The 17,488-nt window shown below is 46.2% G+C and overlaps 1 protein-coding gene across 5 annotated transcripts in view; it reads right to left on the minus strand.

Moving 5' to 3' along the window:
* LOC147098181 (zinc finger MIZ domain-containing protein 1-like) overlaps window positions 1-17,488 on the minus strand; it is a 162,277-nt gene that overhangs the window by 32,731 nt on the left and 112,058 nt on the right. For 4 of the 5 annotated variants that reach the window (XM_085971386.1, XM_085971385.1, XM_085971389.1 and 1 more), the window contains 9 exons: window positions 17,084-17,266; window positions 12,941-13,021; window positions 11,840-12,011; window positions 11,062-11,203; window positions 5,444-5,654; window positions 3,508-3,613; window positions 2,655-2,815; window positions 1,492-1,559; window positions 478-546 (listed from right to left, as the gene is read on the minus strand). In XM_085971386.1, coding sequence (XP_085827512.1) covers window positions 478-546; window positions 1,492-1,559; window positions 2,655-2,815; window positions 3,508-3,613; window positions 5,444-5,654; window positions 11,062-11,203; window positions 11,840-12,011; window positions 12,941-13,021; window positions 17,084-17,266 — 1,193 coding nt within the window. The remainder of the gene's footprint in view (window positions 1-477; window positions 547-1,491; window positions 1,560-2,654; window positions 2,816-3,507; window positions 3,614-5,443; window positions 5,655-11,061; window positions 11,204-11,839; window positions 12,012-12,940; window positions 13,022-17,083; window positions 17,267-17,488) is intronic. The other variant, XM_085971387.1, reaches the window with a different exon arrangement.

The raw sequence follows: 17,488 nt of genomic DNA on the forward strand, positions 1-17,488 counted from the left end.
GTATCGGGCATGCGGACAATGTGACCCGTCCATGGGAGCTGATCGAGCGTGGTCAAAGCTTCGATGCTGGGGATGTTGGCCTGAGCGAGAACACTGATGTTGGTGCGCCTATCCTGGCAATGGATTTACAGGATCTTGCGGAGGCAGCGTTGGTGGTACCTCTCCAGTGCTTTGAGGTGCCTGCTGTACATGGTCCGTGTCTCTGAGGCATACAGGAGGGCAGGTATCACTACTGCTTTGTAGACCATGAGCTTGGTGCCGGATTTGAAGTCCTGGTCTTCAAACACTCTCTTCCTCAGGCGACTGAAGGCTGCACTGGCACACTGAAGCCATGATCTTACTGAATGGCGAAGCAGGCTCGAGGGGGTGTATGACCTACTGCTCCTAATTATGTTCTTATGTTCTTATTGGTATTCATACAGCTACAGAACGAAACATTGCTGTTGTCACAAACAAAGAAGCAACATATTCACTTACTTCTGAATGGCTGCCAAGATGCCCCACATGTACTGGTCTACTTCCAGCCCTTCCAGCAGTGCTGTTTTACTGTTAAAAATAAAAGAGAACTGTATTAAAGGCTAAAGTTAATCAAGCGCAGTGCAGGACTACAACTCCAAACTAACACAGCACTATAGGGTCAATTTTTCAAATGCTCATTCCCAGCATGGAGCTTCAGCTGGAGGGTGTGAGGGGCCTGACGCTTCTACAAAGAGCAGCCGAAAAGACCTGGTAAGCACATTTCTCAACTGACCCTCCGGATCTGCAGGCCTCGGGGCCTTCTGGCACTTCTGGCAGTAACAGCCATAAGGCCCCGAGGCTGGTGGCCAGAACGACATCTGCAGGCCTCTGCTGTTTGCAAGTGCAAGGCCCCGGCAGGGGTGGGCCTGCACCCGGGGTGCAACATAGCCACACTCACGTACACCAAATGTGGGTGCTGCTCGGCCTGGCCCGACCTGTGCTGGGGCAGGGAAATCAGCCCCTATTTGTGAAAGCTCAATTTGAATCCTTTTATCTTTCTCTATGCTTCAGACGGGCTCACTAAGATCAGAAGCTCACAGTGTGGAGAACGGTTATGCATCCTCCTACACTGTGCCACTATCTATCGATGTGCCGAACCATGGGGCTACAACTGGCCTGGGAAGGGGAAAAAAAATCAGCCAAGGTTGATTGTTGCCCAGTGATCCCTGCTGGAAAGTACACGAATGTGGACATCAAGTGAGGGCGAGATTTGGATCAGTGTGACAGCCTCCACAATTGAATATCCTGCCTGCACTCATTCTCCAGGCTAACAAATAAAGAGAGGAAGCTTGGTGAGGTACCATAAGACCCCAGTGGCTGTGCAACTGTACCCGAACATATTAGAAGACAAGGGGAGACAATTGAGGAGTCTTGTTTTAAAAACAGCTGATAACCAACTGAAATGCTTTTTTCACAGTTTTCATTAATGACTCTACTAATGAGGAACTGAATGAAGTTACACTTTGCACTTACTTGCACACTGGACATCTCCACGTTCCTCTCTCACAGTTCAGCTGTAGATAGGACTCAAGGTCGAAACACTAGTAAGCACAAGAAAGTAGTTAGGTTCATTAATCCTGTATTGCAATTACCCAATTGTGAAATACTTTGAGGGTTAAATTCCTTTTGTTGATCATTTTAAATGAACACTTGGGTATGTATTGGATGCATGCACTCTGAACAATACTGAAGTAAACAGAGGAAATCTCATTTCGTACTGACAGGAACCTTTTTCACTAAAACTATGAGCAGGATGACTTTCGAACCCTTTATAATTTACCCAATTGATTTTTTGAATTGAAACAAGATTGTCTGTAACCAGAAAATTGGCACACAGTCATCGTCATCTGAATTCTCTGATTATAGGTTCTGATCATTTATGTTGGCTCAAGTTAACTGTCTTCTGCTATGCACACTTAAATACTACTGATCAGGAGCCAGTGTTCACAGATCGTGGACCTGGTTTCCTGAACACACAACCATGAGTGAGAAAACACGATAAATATGGAAACACTAAATGTTACAATATTTTTTCTTAGATGCATGCACACCTCAGGTCAATCAAGGAAAATAGAGGACTGTAGGACACGCAAGTTCCGCAACATGTCTCGCTCTTTTTCTTTCCTTTCTCTGCCTCACAGTCTGCTTTATTCTTGTGTTTTTGATTTTCTTCCTCTCTCCTTTTGTACCTCTCTCCTTGCCCAAATAAGTGTCAGTGCTGTCTCAAACAGTTAATTTATTTCAATTTCCTCTCTTCCCTCAAAAGATACTAACTTGGGTGGGATAATGTGAGACGGCATTGCTACGCTTAGTGTATGAATCTACAACCAATGTGCAACTGCACCCCAGTCTAACTGGCAGACTCTCCTGTGAGAGCCTAGATAATGGCCTGGATTTTCTGATCCGGTGGGAATGGTGCCGTTGCAGCCTTTGCATCTGCCTGTCTTCTACGCCCTGAATCTGGCAGATCTGGCAGAATCAGACTAATTATAAATTCATGCCAGTATTTCTGGTTGCATCTGGGTGCCCACTTCAAGAGGAAGGGGAGAGAGATCACCGTGGTACCTGCTGAAACATTAGGGGCAGCAGAGCACTAGTATAATCAGGGGCCGTGCAAGTTTGTCGGTCCTACTGACCTGTATGTGTTTACAGTCGTGGCCTCGTGCTGGAAGCTGGATTCGCCTGAATGTGATCGGACATTTCAGGGAGACTTTAATTGCTGTTTGTTCGACACCATCCTCTCCATTCAGTCCAGGGTTACCGGACGACACTGCACTGCTGTTGAAATTCCGCTTGACTGTTGCATAGAAAAAGAAAAAAGTTTACAAGATTGCACAAAAACAAATTATATCCTGCAGAATGTACAGCAGCTTTATCGACACGATGAATCCTGCTTAATTTTTCATCTCTTCGTCTGATGGCACTGATTTTTGCTAGGCTCCTGCAGCCTTGCAGCGCTCCAGTGCATCATCCAAGTGAGTCTAGACAAGAAGTCAGCAGAGTATTTTACCACATGGGGTATCACTGCCAAGCCTGCTCCTATCCTCCACCAATATCCACACACAATACTTGCAATAGGAGTCATTAGATAGAGATCACCAGAGAATCCTGGCTAATTTTACTCCCTTCAAAGCCCAATGAAGCCCTGTTCTTAGAACTCTGTATTTTGGAAAACTAAAAATTAGGAATTATGAAAAATTAGGAGGGGATATCAGGTGAGACTTTTAAACCTATGAAATCATAGATTATGGATAAGTTACTACATAAGCACATTAAAGCAGACAGTACAAATGGGCAAAAGAGACAATTAGATGTGTTTCAGGAGAGAGAAAGGATTGAAGGATATGGTTGGTGAATGGGGTTGTTCTGTGAAAAAAGGATTGTTGGTCCTAATGGCCATTTCCTACTGCTAAACATTCTTCTGTTCTTGGTCAATTCTTGACAGCATGTTTTTTTCCAGAATTGACTATGCATTTGGTGAGTACTCACTTTTTGTTATGCAGTGCTCTGCGGGCAGAAGTCTCTTTTTCAGCAGGCCTTGTAATACTGATCGGACTGAAGGCCTGTGCACTAACTGGAGCACAAACAGATGCGACTGCAAGAAAAGCAACAGAATGTCATTCAATCAACCAATCAACGTCTGGAGAATTACTCCAGACTCACAGTGTCTCCATATGGAACTGCAATGAAGAGTCTGTTTTTAAGGTGATTTGTTTGTAAAGTGCCTCCACAGAGAAATCTTGTTGATGTGACGAGATAAACCCCTCGCTGTAAGAATGGGGCAGAGTTCCCAACCATTATCTACAAATTCTAAATTCCTGCCTGTGCTATTTTAACCCTTCGATGGATCAACAACAGCAATAAAAAAAGTGCAGAGGAATTTAGTATGAGTGCGTCAAGTGTTTGTCTGTGAACAGTATTGTTCGGAAGACCTACACTCTCTGTACTTACACATCTAAATGGCCATCTCTTCAAATATTGAGAAAGGTGCAGGTGCTGAAATATATGTGGGTCCCTAATGAACAAATAGTGGGTTTTCATATTTTTCAATGAGATTTAATCTAACTGAAACAACTAAACCCTGCGATCCCTGAGGGGACCTGATTGAGGTGTACAAAATAATGAGGGGCATAGATAGGGGAGATAAAGAGGAACTTTTCCCCTTAGTGGGGGGGTCAATAACAAGGGGGCATAGATTCAGGGTAAGGGGCAGGAGATTTAGAGGGGATTTGAGGAGGAACTTTTTCACCCAGAGGGTGGTTGGAATGTGGAACTCAATGCCTGAAAGGGTGGTGGAGGCAGGAACCCTCACAACATTCAAGAAGCATTTGGATGAGCACTTGAAATGCCATTGCATACAAGGCTATGGACCAAATGCTGGAAAATGGGATTAGACTGGACAGGGATGGATGGGCGGCGCAGACACGATGGGCCGAAGGGCCTCTTTCTGTGCTGTAAAACTCTATGACTCTATAACTAATAAAAGTAACCTAATTACAATCTATGGAATGCCACAACATGCTCAATTTACTATTTCAATGAGGCTACTGGGAGGTAATGCCGAGAACAGACGAAGCATAGCCCGGTTTAAGGGAAAGGGAGAATATTGGATGAGCCAACATAGTCCTACGGATTAAAATTGCACTGTGCGCTATTAGAAACTAACACATTCATAGGAAATGTCTTTGTCTGTACCAACTCACCTAATGTATAGCACAATTTCAACCCTCCAGTGTTTAGCTTAAGAGAAGCAATGAAAAAGGTTTGGGAACAGATCCCCAATCTCCCCTCTTGAATGAGGAATGTGGGGGTTGGGCCGAGGAGCGCACACACAACCGCAGCTTACAATATACCGTCAATACAGAAAGTGTTCCAAGGTGCTTCACAACGCCCAACAGTAGTGGAATAGTTAGGAAAGATGATCAAAAGCGCAGTCAAATATATAGAGGCAAAGGTCGACCTGAAACGTTAACTCTGTTTCTCTCTCCACAGATGCTGCCTGACCTGCTGAGTATTTCCAGCATTTTCTGTTTTTATTTTAGATTTCCAGCATCCACAGTATTTTGCTTTTGTGTCAAATATATTGGCTTGGAGGAGGCTTTTAAAGGGAAAAGGGAAGTAACCAAGGGAGAGTCGAAACAGTAGGGCCAAGACAGCAGGAGGATCTGCTATTGATAGTGAAGCAGAGGGAAATGGGATGCAGAGGAGGTCAGATTTGGAAGACCAAAGCGTAGAGGCTGAGATCTGGGCTGGAGGAGGTTGCAGGGGGATTTATAAATAAGGTCAAGGATTGTGAATTTAATATGTTGCAGGAGTGGGGGGGGGGGGGGGGGGGGTGGAGGGGGCTGAGAGTCAGTGAAGCTCAGCAAGGATGACAGTGACAGGTGAAAATAAAGCAAAACTATCAGAGAGCAGTTATACTTACACAGCAGCAGGCAGTCACAGTGATCTGAATGGTGTTCCTCCCAGGCTGGCACACATGTTTCAAGTAGAGAGGTTTGTGGGATGTTTTATTGTCACCTCGCTCTATTGTGAGGGGTGTAGCATTCACGCTAACCTGTACAGAGGCCGGCCAGTTTGTGTTCATCTGTCTGTCTTCATGATGATAACATTTAAACTGAAGCTCCAAATCTGGCCTGAAGGAAAGATGTGGAGCAGTGTGCATTAAAACAGATCCCCTGTTCCTGGGTGTTTTTCATACAGAAATCAGAATGATTAGTAAAAACACATATTTGTATGTCACCTCCCCTTTATTTTGAACAGTGAGACTGCTTTGAAAAAAATCTTTTTTGTGATTTGTCCACTCATCAAGGAATGGAACGCTTTCCATTTGAGGTACCCAGTGTCAGCATCAAGCACTCCCAAGTCAGATCCAGCATAAGCTATACACAGACTAAAGCTCCATATACCCTGTCCCATAAAGCACTACCAGGCCAGGTATGTAAAGATACTCTTTCCTCAACAATGTGCTCCCTACTGCACCAATGTGAACATTTTCCATTTCCCACACCAGCCATCTTGTGGCCTTTTGAGTGCAATGATCAGTATAGTACTGAATTAGGTATAGTTTTGTGCTATGGGCCCTTGTCCAGTGGGAACTTAGTTGAAACTGGTCAAACTCATTTCATATAGAGTTCTTCCATTCAGCAGGGAGGAATTTCTTATCCCACCAGACTGGGCTGCATTTAATGGACACTCCACGAAAGGGCAGATCTGCTCCCAGGCCTTTGTCAAAGGCCCTTTGATCAGTTACCGGAGGATACAGAGCAACTCTGCTAATTGTCCTTTCCTAACTGTCAGGAGTCTTGGCTACTTGATGACAACAGTTCAGATAACAGACTACCGGCGGTGCGTTAGTGGAGGCTGGAACACGACGGCATTCCATCCTCTGTCATAATGCCCACTGATGCACCAATAAGCAGTGCTGCGGTGCCATCCTAACCGTTACACTGTTTAAGATACTGCATTGTTTTGCTATTTATAATTTTGCTTCTTTGCATTATGAAAATGTATCTCTGCTGACTGCCTCTTGGGTACTGCCTTGCCTGGTACTAAGCCACACAGACCCGAAAAGTCACAAGTCCAAATGGTCAGTCTGTGTTGAGTCAGCCAGGGGAGCAATAGGCGAGTAACAATTGAACTGGATTGAGGGATGAAAAAAATCAGTGAGGGTTTCAGTATTAAACAAATACTAATTTTCTAGTGTCCCATATGAAGAATGGCCCCTTGGCTGAGGTACCGGGAATGCACTGGGACCTGTGAAACCGTACCATGGTATGAATCAACATTCTCAAGGGATGAGGAGAGAAAATTGGCAAAAAAAACAATGGGGCATTTGAAGATAGTTCTGTTTCTGAAACGACAGAATATTCAGGCTACAGTAAAGCCCAGGTGCCTGCAGGTAAATTAATCTGGGATTTGTAATTCAGACTCCTGGATTTCAATAAATTCAATTCCTTTCTTGTTAGTGTCAAACTGACGTGCACTTTTACAGCGAGTGCTTCTGGCTGGCAGCTTTTAGCAACTGACTGCCTTTTTGCAAAAATATGCCAGAAATATATATAATGGCAGTAACTCCTACACCTCCAGATATATTCTCTGTGTCATCTTTGATTATTCAGCCAAGTCAAGATTTAGCTCTTGCCTTTTATAATGAGCACATCACCATGACTGCAATGCAGCAAGAAACAGAGGAGACACCCAAAACTGAGGAAAATCAGTGCAGCACTGAGAATCAAGTACCGGCTCCACTCCACCAGCTCCACACTACTGCTTCCATGGCGATGCCCATGCAAATCTCCTAACGTAAATCTTTTTCAGGAAAAAGTGCACGTCGTCATCAATATTTGGAATGGTCTTGCACATAGGAAATTGGGAGTTAAAAACGTTAGATTCATTCAAGATAAAGTTAGATGATGTGATAGGGAGGCAGTAACTTTATTAACTTGTTCTGTTTCTGAAACGACAGAATATTCAGGCTACAGTAAAACCCAGCTGCCTGCAGGTAAATTAATCTGGGATTTGTAATTCAGACTCCTGGATTTCAATAAATTCAATTCCTTTCTTGTTAGTGTCAAGTTAAGACAGGCCGATTGCTCTTGTGAGCAAGACTAAATGAATTATATAACATTGTGGGAAACTCCCCTAATGATTGCGACGAACAGTGGATCTATACAATAGGTTTCACTTTACAGAAATACACTAGCCATCGGAGACTGTGCAAACCTGATTGCATGTGACCTCTGATTAGATGTGTAGTGCAGTGAATTCTGCACTGTGAATCTGTCACACCATGAAGTCTAACTGCCTCCAGGGTGGGTTCATGCTAGGATCTATTTAGCGACAGAATATATCATCTTCTGCATTATGCATCTATGGATATGTCAGTCACTGACACATAAAGAGCCAGCCAGTCTCTCTTGTACACATGCTGCAATGTGAAAATTCACAAACACACTAAGCATTACCCCCCCCCCCCCACCAATTGTGGGTAAGTGCACCATCCAGTTTGGTGCTGGGCCACAGAGACCAGAAAGGTCCCTGGTCTGTTTTGAATTTGCTGCAATGAGCCTCCGTGCCTTTGCTGAAGTTTGTGGGGAAATTAGCCAGGTCCTGATCTCTATTCAGTTGCTCATGATGGAAGATGCACATTTGTGTACACCAAGTGAGAGCCGGTTTGGGTTGGTTGTGATAACTCACATGGTTATGCAGCCTGCTGACACTGACTAAGAGATTAGCGTGTAAAGTTAAGGCACATGGGATTGGGGGCAAGGTATTGACTTGGATAGAGAACTGGTTGGCAGACAGAAAGCAAAGAGTTGGAATAAACGGCTCTTTTTCCGAGTGGCAGGCAGTGACTAGTGGGGTACCGCAGGGATCGGTCCTTGGACCCCAGCTATTCACAATATATATTAATGATCTAGACAAGGGAACTAGATGTAATATCTCCAAATTTGCAGACGACACAAAGCTGGGTGGGCGTGTGTGCTGTGAGGAGGATGCCGAGAAACTCCAGGATGATTTGGACAGGTTGGGTGATTGGGCAGAAGCATGGCAGATGCAATATAACGTGGATAAATGTGAGGTTATCCACTTTGATGGCAAAAACAGGAAGGCAGATTATTATCTGAATGGCAATAGATTGGGAGAAGGGGAAGTACAACGAGACCTGGGTGTCCTTGTGCACCAGTCGCTGAAGGTAAGCATGCAGGTGCAGCAGGTGGTTAAGAAGGCAAATGGTATGTTGGCCTTCGTAGCGAGAGGGTTTGAGTACAGGAACAAGGATGTCTTGCTGCAGTTATACAGGGCCTTGGTGAGACCACATCTTGAGTATTGTGTGCAGGTTTGGTCGCCTTATCTGAGGAAGGATGTTCTTGCCATGGAAGGAGTTCAGCGAAGATTCACCAGGCTGATACCTGGGATGGCAGGAATGACGTATGAGGAGAGATTGGGTCTCTCGCTGGAGTTTAGAAGAATGAGAGGGGATCTCATTGAAACTTATAAAATTCTGACAGGACTGGACAGACTAGATGCAGGAAGGATGTTCCCAATGGTCGGGAAGTCCAGAACCAGGAGTCACAGTCTAAGGATAAGGGGTAGGCCATTTAGGACAGAAATGAGGAGGAATTTCTTCACCCAGAGAATGGTGAACCTGTGGAATTCTCTACCACAGAGGCCAATTCATTAAATATATTCAAGAAGGAGTTAGATATATTTCTTAAGGCTAAAGGGATAAAGGGATAAGGGGAGAAGGCAGGAACAGGGTACTGAATTTGGATGATCAGCCATGATCTCATTAAATGGTGGAGCATGCTCGAGGGGCCGAATGGCCTACTCCTGCTCCTATCTTCTATGTTTCTATGACTCTGTAGGCTTGCACATTAACAATGGTTACTTGGACGAGGTATCAGATGGCTGCCAGTGCCCGTGGAACTGTATCCCAGCAAAAGTTTTAGCACCTTCAGGACAGAGGTGGAGAAAATGAGAAAAAAATAAATCCAGTCAGTCACAAAGAACCCCTGCCAGTGTGGAGACAGGTCAAGTGAAGCTCCAGGATTCAATAAAAACCAGACATTACCTCTGCTAAATTCAGCAATGAAGAGAAATAACATTGTTCAATGTGACAGATACCCACTGAGATGGAAAAAACAGCATGTGGTCATTCTTCCCCCTCCCTATCTCCCATGGAGGTGCTCAGTATTGCTGTACCGTAAGCAGTGGTTGCAAAAGTGGCTTTTCGACTGTGGAAGGAAGCACAGCTAAGCTTAGTGCTGTTCTCACTACACATCTACACACATGCACTTTCCAGTAGGAGTCACTGGATAGTGATCGGGAGTGGAAATCCAAAGGCTTCGGCTATATTCCAAGTTTAGTGTCACTTGCCCTGACTTCAGAGAGAAGCCGTGCAAGATTGGGTTATCACCACAAAGGGTATAATTACAATGTGGGGCCAAACTGGATTTAAAAAGTGTTCAGGCAGGCGTGTGGCCATAGACACATTTTAAACTTACCTGTAGATGGTGGAGATACTACCTAAACACTCTCTAAACACTTTTAATTGCCAAGAGAGGAATTGTGTGCATACGCAGAGCTTTCTGCTGGGTAGTAGAATTCCAGTCAGAGCCAGGCAGTGTAACTGACCCACTGGCTGGCTAGAACCCATAGTGAACCGGTTGGTCTTGCACTGGTAGCTGCAATATAAATGGCAGCGCTATTCATTTCCCTCGTCTTGACCTCAGGGGTTGCTAAGGCAAACTGTAGTGCCCCGGGGGCAGTCCTCAACTACATTTTTTGGACAAATGTTGGTGAGGAGGACTTTTCAGGGTTGACTGGGCTGGGTGTGCCGTTGCCATGTCCGTAGCCGGTGCTGAGGTCGATGCCGGATGGTCTCCACTTGCCTGGATGAGTGCAGCTCCAACAACACTCAAGAAGCTCGACACCATCCAGGACAAAGCAGCCCGCTTGATTGGCACCCCATCCACCACCTTAAATATTCACTCCCTCCACCACCGGCGCACCGTGGTTGCAGTGTGTACCATCTACAAGATGCACTGCAGCAACACGCCAAGGCTTCTTCGACAGCACCTCCCAAACCCGCAACCGCTACCACTTAGAAGGACAAGGACAGCAGGTGCATGGGAACACCACCATCTCCAAGTTCCCCTTCAAGTCACACACCATCCTGACTTGGAAATATATCGGCCGTTCCTTCATCGTCGCTGGGTCAAAATCCCGGAACTCCCTCCCTAACAGCACTGTGGGAGTACCTTCACCACACGGACTGCAGCGGTTCAAGAAGGCGGCTCACCACCACCTTCTCAAGGGCAACTAGGGATGGGCAATAAATGCTGGCCTTGCCAGCGACGCCCACATCCCATGAACGAATAAAAAAAAGTTAACTACGAATGATTAATGTATACTAATGGTCAGGTTCTCCTAATATGAAAACATATCAACTGGCAAGTTCCAGTAATGTGAAACCTCACATTATTATTTGGATTTCCCACCACCCTACCTCTTTGATACCCCCTATTGTCCACTCACCTCCACATTAGAGTCTGATGCACAGAATGGCGCAGGTGAAAGACGTGGTTGCTGACAGCAAGATTGTGCTCTAACCGGAATGGTTCCAATACAACACCATCCCGCACGGGAAATGTCAACCGCAGCTCATCTGCAGGGTTTGCTGCAATCAACAAAAGCCATCTTGTCAGACTCTGTTCTTCTCTTTCCGATACCATTTAGTTCTCGTATTACAATACAAGGTACTAAATATCACCATTAAATATAACTGTGCCTTCAAAGTCCTTGTTTCCAACAAATCACTCAGTCTCCCACTCCAGCTGTTCTTCCTGGTACAGTCCCCATCTTTGCTCCCTTAGGCCAGAGGGCTGCAGTCTCCAGTGCACCTGTTGCACGACAGGTCCGGCTATTCATCGGCAGACTGACTCCACCACATCAACCATTACTGTACCTTACTTTCCTCAGCCAAATCCTCCTACGACTCCAGGATTATCCTGGAGGCAAGGACAACCCAAAGCTCCTTTTACTCAGATTAACTGCCTCCTCACCTCCAATACCAAGTGCAAAAGTCTCATGGATTTCTTCATCTCTAATATTGAGACAATTTGTGCAGCTGCCTCTGCCATTACTTCCCTTCCTCTCTATTCCTGCTCCCGCCTTTCCCCAGGTCTCTAACACATCTTAATTCTGATTTAATCTTAATGCAGTTTCTCTCCCAGCTTCCATCTCCCAGGCTTGCTCCAAACTCTACTCTTATGTTCTCGTTGTGTGTGATTGCGAGACAGAAGCTCATACTTACATGAAGGGGGCGGAGGAAGACTATTTAGGTTGGGCTTTATGTCAGGAAGAAAGGGTGATTTGACATCTTGGTTTGGTGACAAGTATGGAGGAATATTGCTTCCTGGAGTCATTGGAGGTGTTGGGTTTCCTGATATGGGAGAATTGGGGTAACCAGGCATTGATCTTGCAGGCTGGAAAATAAAGTTTGTGGATTATTTCGGGTTTAAAAATGCAACCCAGGTTAACGTTCAGCAGTCATATACCCTCTGCTCTTCTTCACAACCCCACCGAATTTAGGAAGAAACTGAAGTCAGTATTTTCAAAAAGGTAATTTCTTTAAGGTCCCATTCCTAATCGCTCTCCAGTGTCTCCTACTGAAAATGTACATGTGGAGCCAGGGTTACGTTCAGCCATGCTTCCCTCCAGAGTCAAATAGCCTGCTGACGCTCAATATAGCATCTAGTCAGCGATTCTGTGCTCCCACAGAGGCCCCTCGATGAGAGCCTGTGTTTGAGAATCGGTGACAGTGATGTTGCGCCGTCACCGACCTGTGCTCCCATCAAGCAAGGCTTCCCGCTGGAAGCACAGGAGCGCTGATATACCCTCAATTCCCAACAAGAGGCAACACTTACAGGAGGAAAGAAAACTGGAGAAGGGTCTTTTTCAAAGTAGGTGACCAGCAGTTTGAAGAGATTGTGATAACAAGGATAACTGATTCTCACTATGTTCCCCCTCTACAGAGATCCAATGCTAAGATCAGTAGTGGAAAGGTGATGGTGAAGGAGGGAGTGTAAAAAGTTTAGTGACAGCTTATCACTCAGAAAGATTGTGCGCACATGGAGCTGTACTCATGCAATGCATGATTTTGCTTCATAGACATTTACTTGTAAAATAAATAAACTTTCATTAATTGTGTTGGTAATTTAGTACTTGCCTTTATTGCAGTAATTAATTAATTAAAATCCCTAGATACTGTGAACCTCCAAATGATACATAAATTGTGTGTGAATTACAGGATATTTGACTCCTCGAAACCTGAAGGATTGAGTGGCATACGCAAAGCTCATCTGCTTTTATTATCTATGATGTAAGTTCGAGGTGGAATGCAGAATGTACATACCCCATTAATATTGGCCTGAGTGTAGTTACTATAGTTGCCACCCGCGAAGCTGTTACTCTGCCCATTATACTGCTCAGATGGCTGTAAAAGAAAAAGGCACAAGAGATGCTGCGGTCAACAGCTCCAAACATCACAGTACAATTTATCACCAGAACAGTTCTTTCAGTCAGCATCATGAGGGGCAGAGGCTAGGACTTTATTCTCGTCTGTTTTCTTCCTCCTCTTCTCAAGTGGTTTATGGACACCACTTATCCAGTTCCTCACCCAAATTGCTGTTCTGCACATGTAAACCTGGGAAGTGAAGCCTGAAATTTAACTCGGGGCGGGAATCGGATGGGCGGGAAACCGCCCGGACCTCGGAACCGTGAGACACGAGAGATTTTAATTCCCGAGCTTCATCTCCATGTCCCCGGTCAGTTTCTCATCCAAAGCCAGTGGCAAGCAGCAGCTGACCAGCAGGCGGGAGTGGGATTTCAGGTAGCAGGAGGAACCGTACTCGGGTAAGTCACGGAGGGGCATTTCGGGAGGGTCTCATGATTGGTGCGTGGGGAGCCCAGGGCAGGGGCGGCCTAAACTTCCCTTGTGGGGCCTGGAGGAGCACTCCTCCTCCTGGAAAGTAAAAAGACGTACCTTTCTAGACCTCTTCCTGCCCCAACTCCTCTTCCCACACCTGCCAGGAAAGTGACAATAGTTTCCCTGCTCAGATCCACGTTAAAATAGCAGTCAGGGGGTCCCGATGACATCATCAGAGCTTGATCTGCATATTTAAAGAAGGACCCCATCTGGTTTCCATTCGACGTCCTTCTACCCTGCTCAGGTTAAGATCGTAGCCTGCGTGATTGGTGTGGGACGCCAGCGGGCGAGTCCCACGGATGGCTTTAACTGCCTGCCTGGGTTCTGCAGGGTGGACAGGGTTTAAATCATCCATTGAGTGTCAGTACCCTTTTCTGTTTTGGGATTCATCAGAGCCAAGCCCAATCCTGTCCTCAGTTGATCGGTGCATGCACACTTTCCAGCAGGGCTAACTGAATAGTGATCAGTAATGGGAACCCTGGCTGAATTTTTCTCTCTCGTGCTCAGTGGCATTTGTAGCGAAGTCTACAGCAATCCTGGCTCCCACCAGCTCGCCAGTACATTCTGGGCCTTCTGTTTATATCCAGCATTTTCTGTTTTTATTTCAGATTTCCAGTATTGGTAATCCAGCAGGGGTGATATGATAAACGTCTGCTGCGAGTTTCACTGGCTAGTAGTATATTGCAGCTTTATTAGTGTTAAAGAGCACTTGACAAGAAATCCCCATCTCACTGATCAGGAACTGTGAAGACACAGCGATGCTGTCTCTCAGTCAGATGATGAACAATTGTGGCTCAACTCTCCAAAGATTACAGAACAAATTTCAAAAATTTAACAAGGCTACAATTTGGGTTAAAAACAGAAAATACTGGAATTACACAGCAAGTCTAACAGCATTTGAAGAGAGTTCTTCAAGTGGAGAACCAGTTCCGCCTGAAATGTTAATGTGTCGTCTCTTTAAGATGCTGGGAGGCCTGCTCTGTATTTTCAGTATATTCTGGTTTTATTTCAGATTTCCAGCATTCTTTTCGTTGTTACAATTTGGGCTTTACTCCAATTAAGGAAGTACTGTATCTTTCACGAATTACAGAAGATCATTTATTCCAGTTAGAAAGTGAAGCTGATAGATATGTGTCAGCTTGGCTCAGTGCGTAGCACTCTTGTCTCGTGGTCACAAGCTTGTGGGTCTACGTCCATACCAGCATTTGAGCTCGCTTTAGGCACCAGTGGTAGCACTCTTGCCTCTCAGTCAGATGGTTATGGGTTCAAGACCAACTCCAGAGGCTGGAGCACCATAATGGTCATGAAAGGCGTTAATATAAATGCAAGTTTCTCTTTCTCATAACCTAGGCTGGCAGGGCAGTGCAGTATTGTGGGAATGTTACATTGTTGGAGGTGCTCTCTGTTGGCACTCATCTGCCTGTTTCAGTGACTCAATTGAATGTTAAAGATTCCATGGCACCATTGGAAGAATTTGATTATCGATAGCTATGGCTTAAGGGTAATTTCACCACTCCTGCACTCTCAGTGGGGAACTGCACTTGAAGGGAATGTGAGCCAGAGCCAGGATTACAACACTCGTGCTAATTCTCCAATCTGCACTTTTATAATAGTTTTATAATATTTTACACAATAGCCAATTCCTACAAAGGGAGGTGATGCCTTTAATTAACCTGTAGGGTAAATGGATCAACTCCATGCTCCTAGTGGGGAGCCATGCTTGGAGGGAGAGCAAAAACATTTTAAGGCCTATAGTTAATGTGCTTCAAAAATAATTCATTGTGTGAAGCACTTTGAAACATTTTAATGTGATAAGGCTGTACATTGTTACAAGAGAAATTTCCCCACTCAAAGGGTCGTGAATCTTTGGAATTCCCTACCCGAGGGCAGCGGATGCTCAGTCGTCGAGTATATTCAAGACTGAGATTGATAGATGTTTGGATACCAAGGGAATCAAGGGATATGGGGATCGGGCGGGAAAATGGAGTTGAGGTCAAAGATCAGCCATGATCTTTTTGAATTGCGGAGTGGGCATGAAGGGCCGAATGGCCTACTCAGAATCACAGAATCACAGAAACCCCACAGTGCAGATAGAGGCCATTTCGGCCCATCGAGCCTGCACCGACACATATCCCACCCTATCCCCGTAACCCCACGTATTTAATCCCCCTAACACTAAGGGTCAATTTTATCATAGCCAATCAACCTAACCCGCACATCTTTGGACTGTGGGAGGAAACCGGAGCACCCGGAGGAAACCCACGCAAACACGGGGAGAATGTGCAAACTCCACACAGACAGTCACCCGAGGCCGGATTCGAACCCGGGTCCCTGGCGCTGTGAGGCAACAGTGCTAACCACTATGCCACCGTGCTGCCTGCTCCTATTTCTTATGGTTCTTATAATTGCTAAAAATAAAGGCCTAGAAATTCGGTGGAGCCCCAAATGGGGCGCCAAGCTCGCCTAGGTGCCGGAATTACCGCTGCGAACGGAGCAGTTGCGCCCGCCGGAAATTCAGTTGGAGCGCCCCAAGAGGGACGCGGGGCGCTGCTCAAGGCGCCCCGCGTCCCTCTTGGGGCGCTGAAACTGAATATCGCAGCGCAACGTGCCGCAGCGTCACACACTGCGGCACGGCGCACTGCGGTACTGCAGGCCCTCCTCCCCTTCTTAAGGGGGAGGGGCCTGCACCAGCGCGATGACCGATCGCGAGTGCCGGCAAAAGAGCCCGGCACCGAGGAGAAGTGCCGGGCACTCGGGACACAGCGGGCACTGCCCGGGGGGGGGGGGGGGGGGGGGGATCAGGAGGCCGGGGATGGAGGTGCTGGCAGGCGGCCACCGGAAAAATGGCCGCCCCGCACCTCCACCTTAATTTGCGCCACTACCGCCGCATGTAGGCCCCGTGAACCGGGCGCGATTTGCGATTGGCGTTAGAGGCGGGCGCGACCAAATATCGTGATCAGGGCGGTAGCGGGGCGCTGCGCACACTGATGACGTCATCGGTGGTGGCACAGCGCAACAGGCTAACGCCGCCATTAGCGCCCCGCTAAATATCGCGGGATGCATGGCCAGTGGCGCTAAAGCCACTGAGTGCCCTCTTTAGGCGCTAACTGGTGGCGCAGCCCACCGAATTTCTAGGCCAAAGAGCTTGCATTTTAAAATATCTGTCCTTGGGATGTGGGTGACGCTGGCACGGCTACATTTATTCTCCATTCCTAGTTGCTCCGACAAGGTGGTGTTGGGCCGACTCCTCGAACTGCTGCTGTCTTTGTGGAGATGGTGTTGGATAGGAAATTCCAGGATACTGACCCAGCAACGATGAAGGAATGGCAATATATATATGTCCGAGTCAGGATGGTGTGTGACTTGGGAGGGTAAACTGGAGGTGCCGGTGTTCTCGTGACATTGTTGGAGGTTAGGGGGCGGTGTTTTTCATCCTCAGGTGCTTCACAGCTAATTAATTTCTTTTGAAATAGTGTCGCTCTTTCATGTAGGCAAATGCAGCAGCCAATTTAGGCACAGTTTGAAGTTGAAAAAGGGAATTTCCATATTCAATGCAACTTTCTGTCTTACCTTGTAATACTGCCCCATCGAGCCCGGGGGCATGGGGTACTGTCCTGTGTTTTGCTGGCCTGGCATCCGATGTGCAGGATAGTTGGGAGAAGGAATGGATCGCTGGGAGTTTGCAGGAGCATACTGGCTGGGCTGGCTAGGGTACTGGCTGTTAGGACCATATTGTTGCCCTGGATAGCTCTGCTGCAGGAGATTAAGAACAGAACGATGAGTTAATACTATCAGCAAAACAAACCAGCTGCAAAAGAATTTTTGAAATAGAAAACATTTCCTGAAATCAAGAATGTCTAAAGATCAAAGAACATGCAGCCTAGAGCAGGAAATCTGCAGATTTTGGATTCGAATCAAGATAAGTGCGATGTTTTAAAGTGAGGATGATGTTTTCAGGCTGCTTCTCTGTTACAG

Source organism: Somniosus microcephalus, chromosome 30 (genome assembly GCF_052327205.1).
Source record: "Somniosus microcephalus isolate GS21.2 chromosome 30, FLI_Smic_1.0, whole genome shotgun sequence".
NCBI lineage: Eukaryota > Metazoa > Chordata > Chondrichthyes > Squaliformes > Somniosidae > Somniosus > Somniosus microcephalus.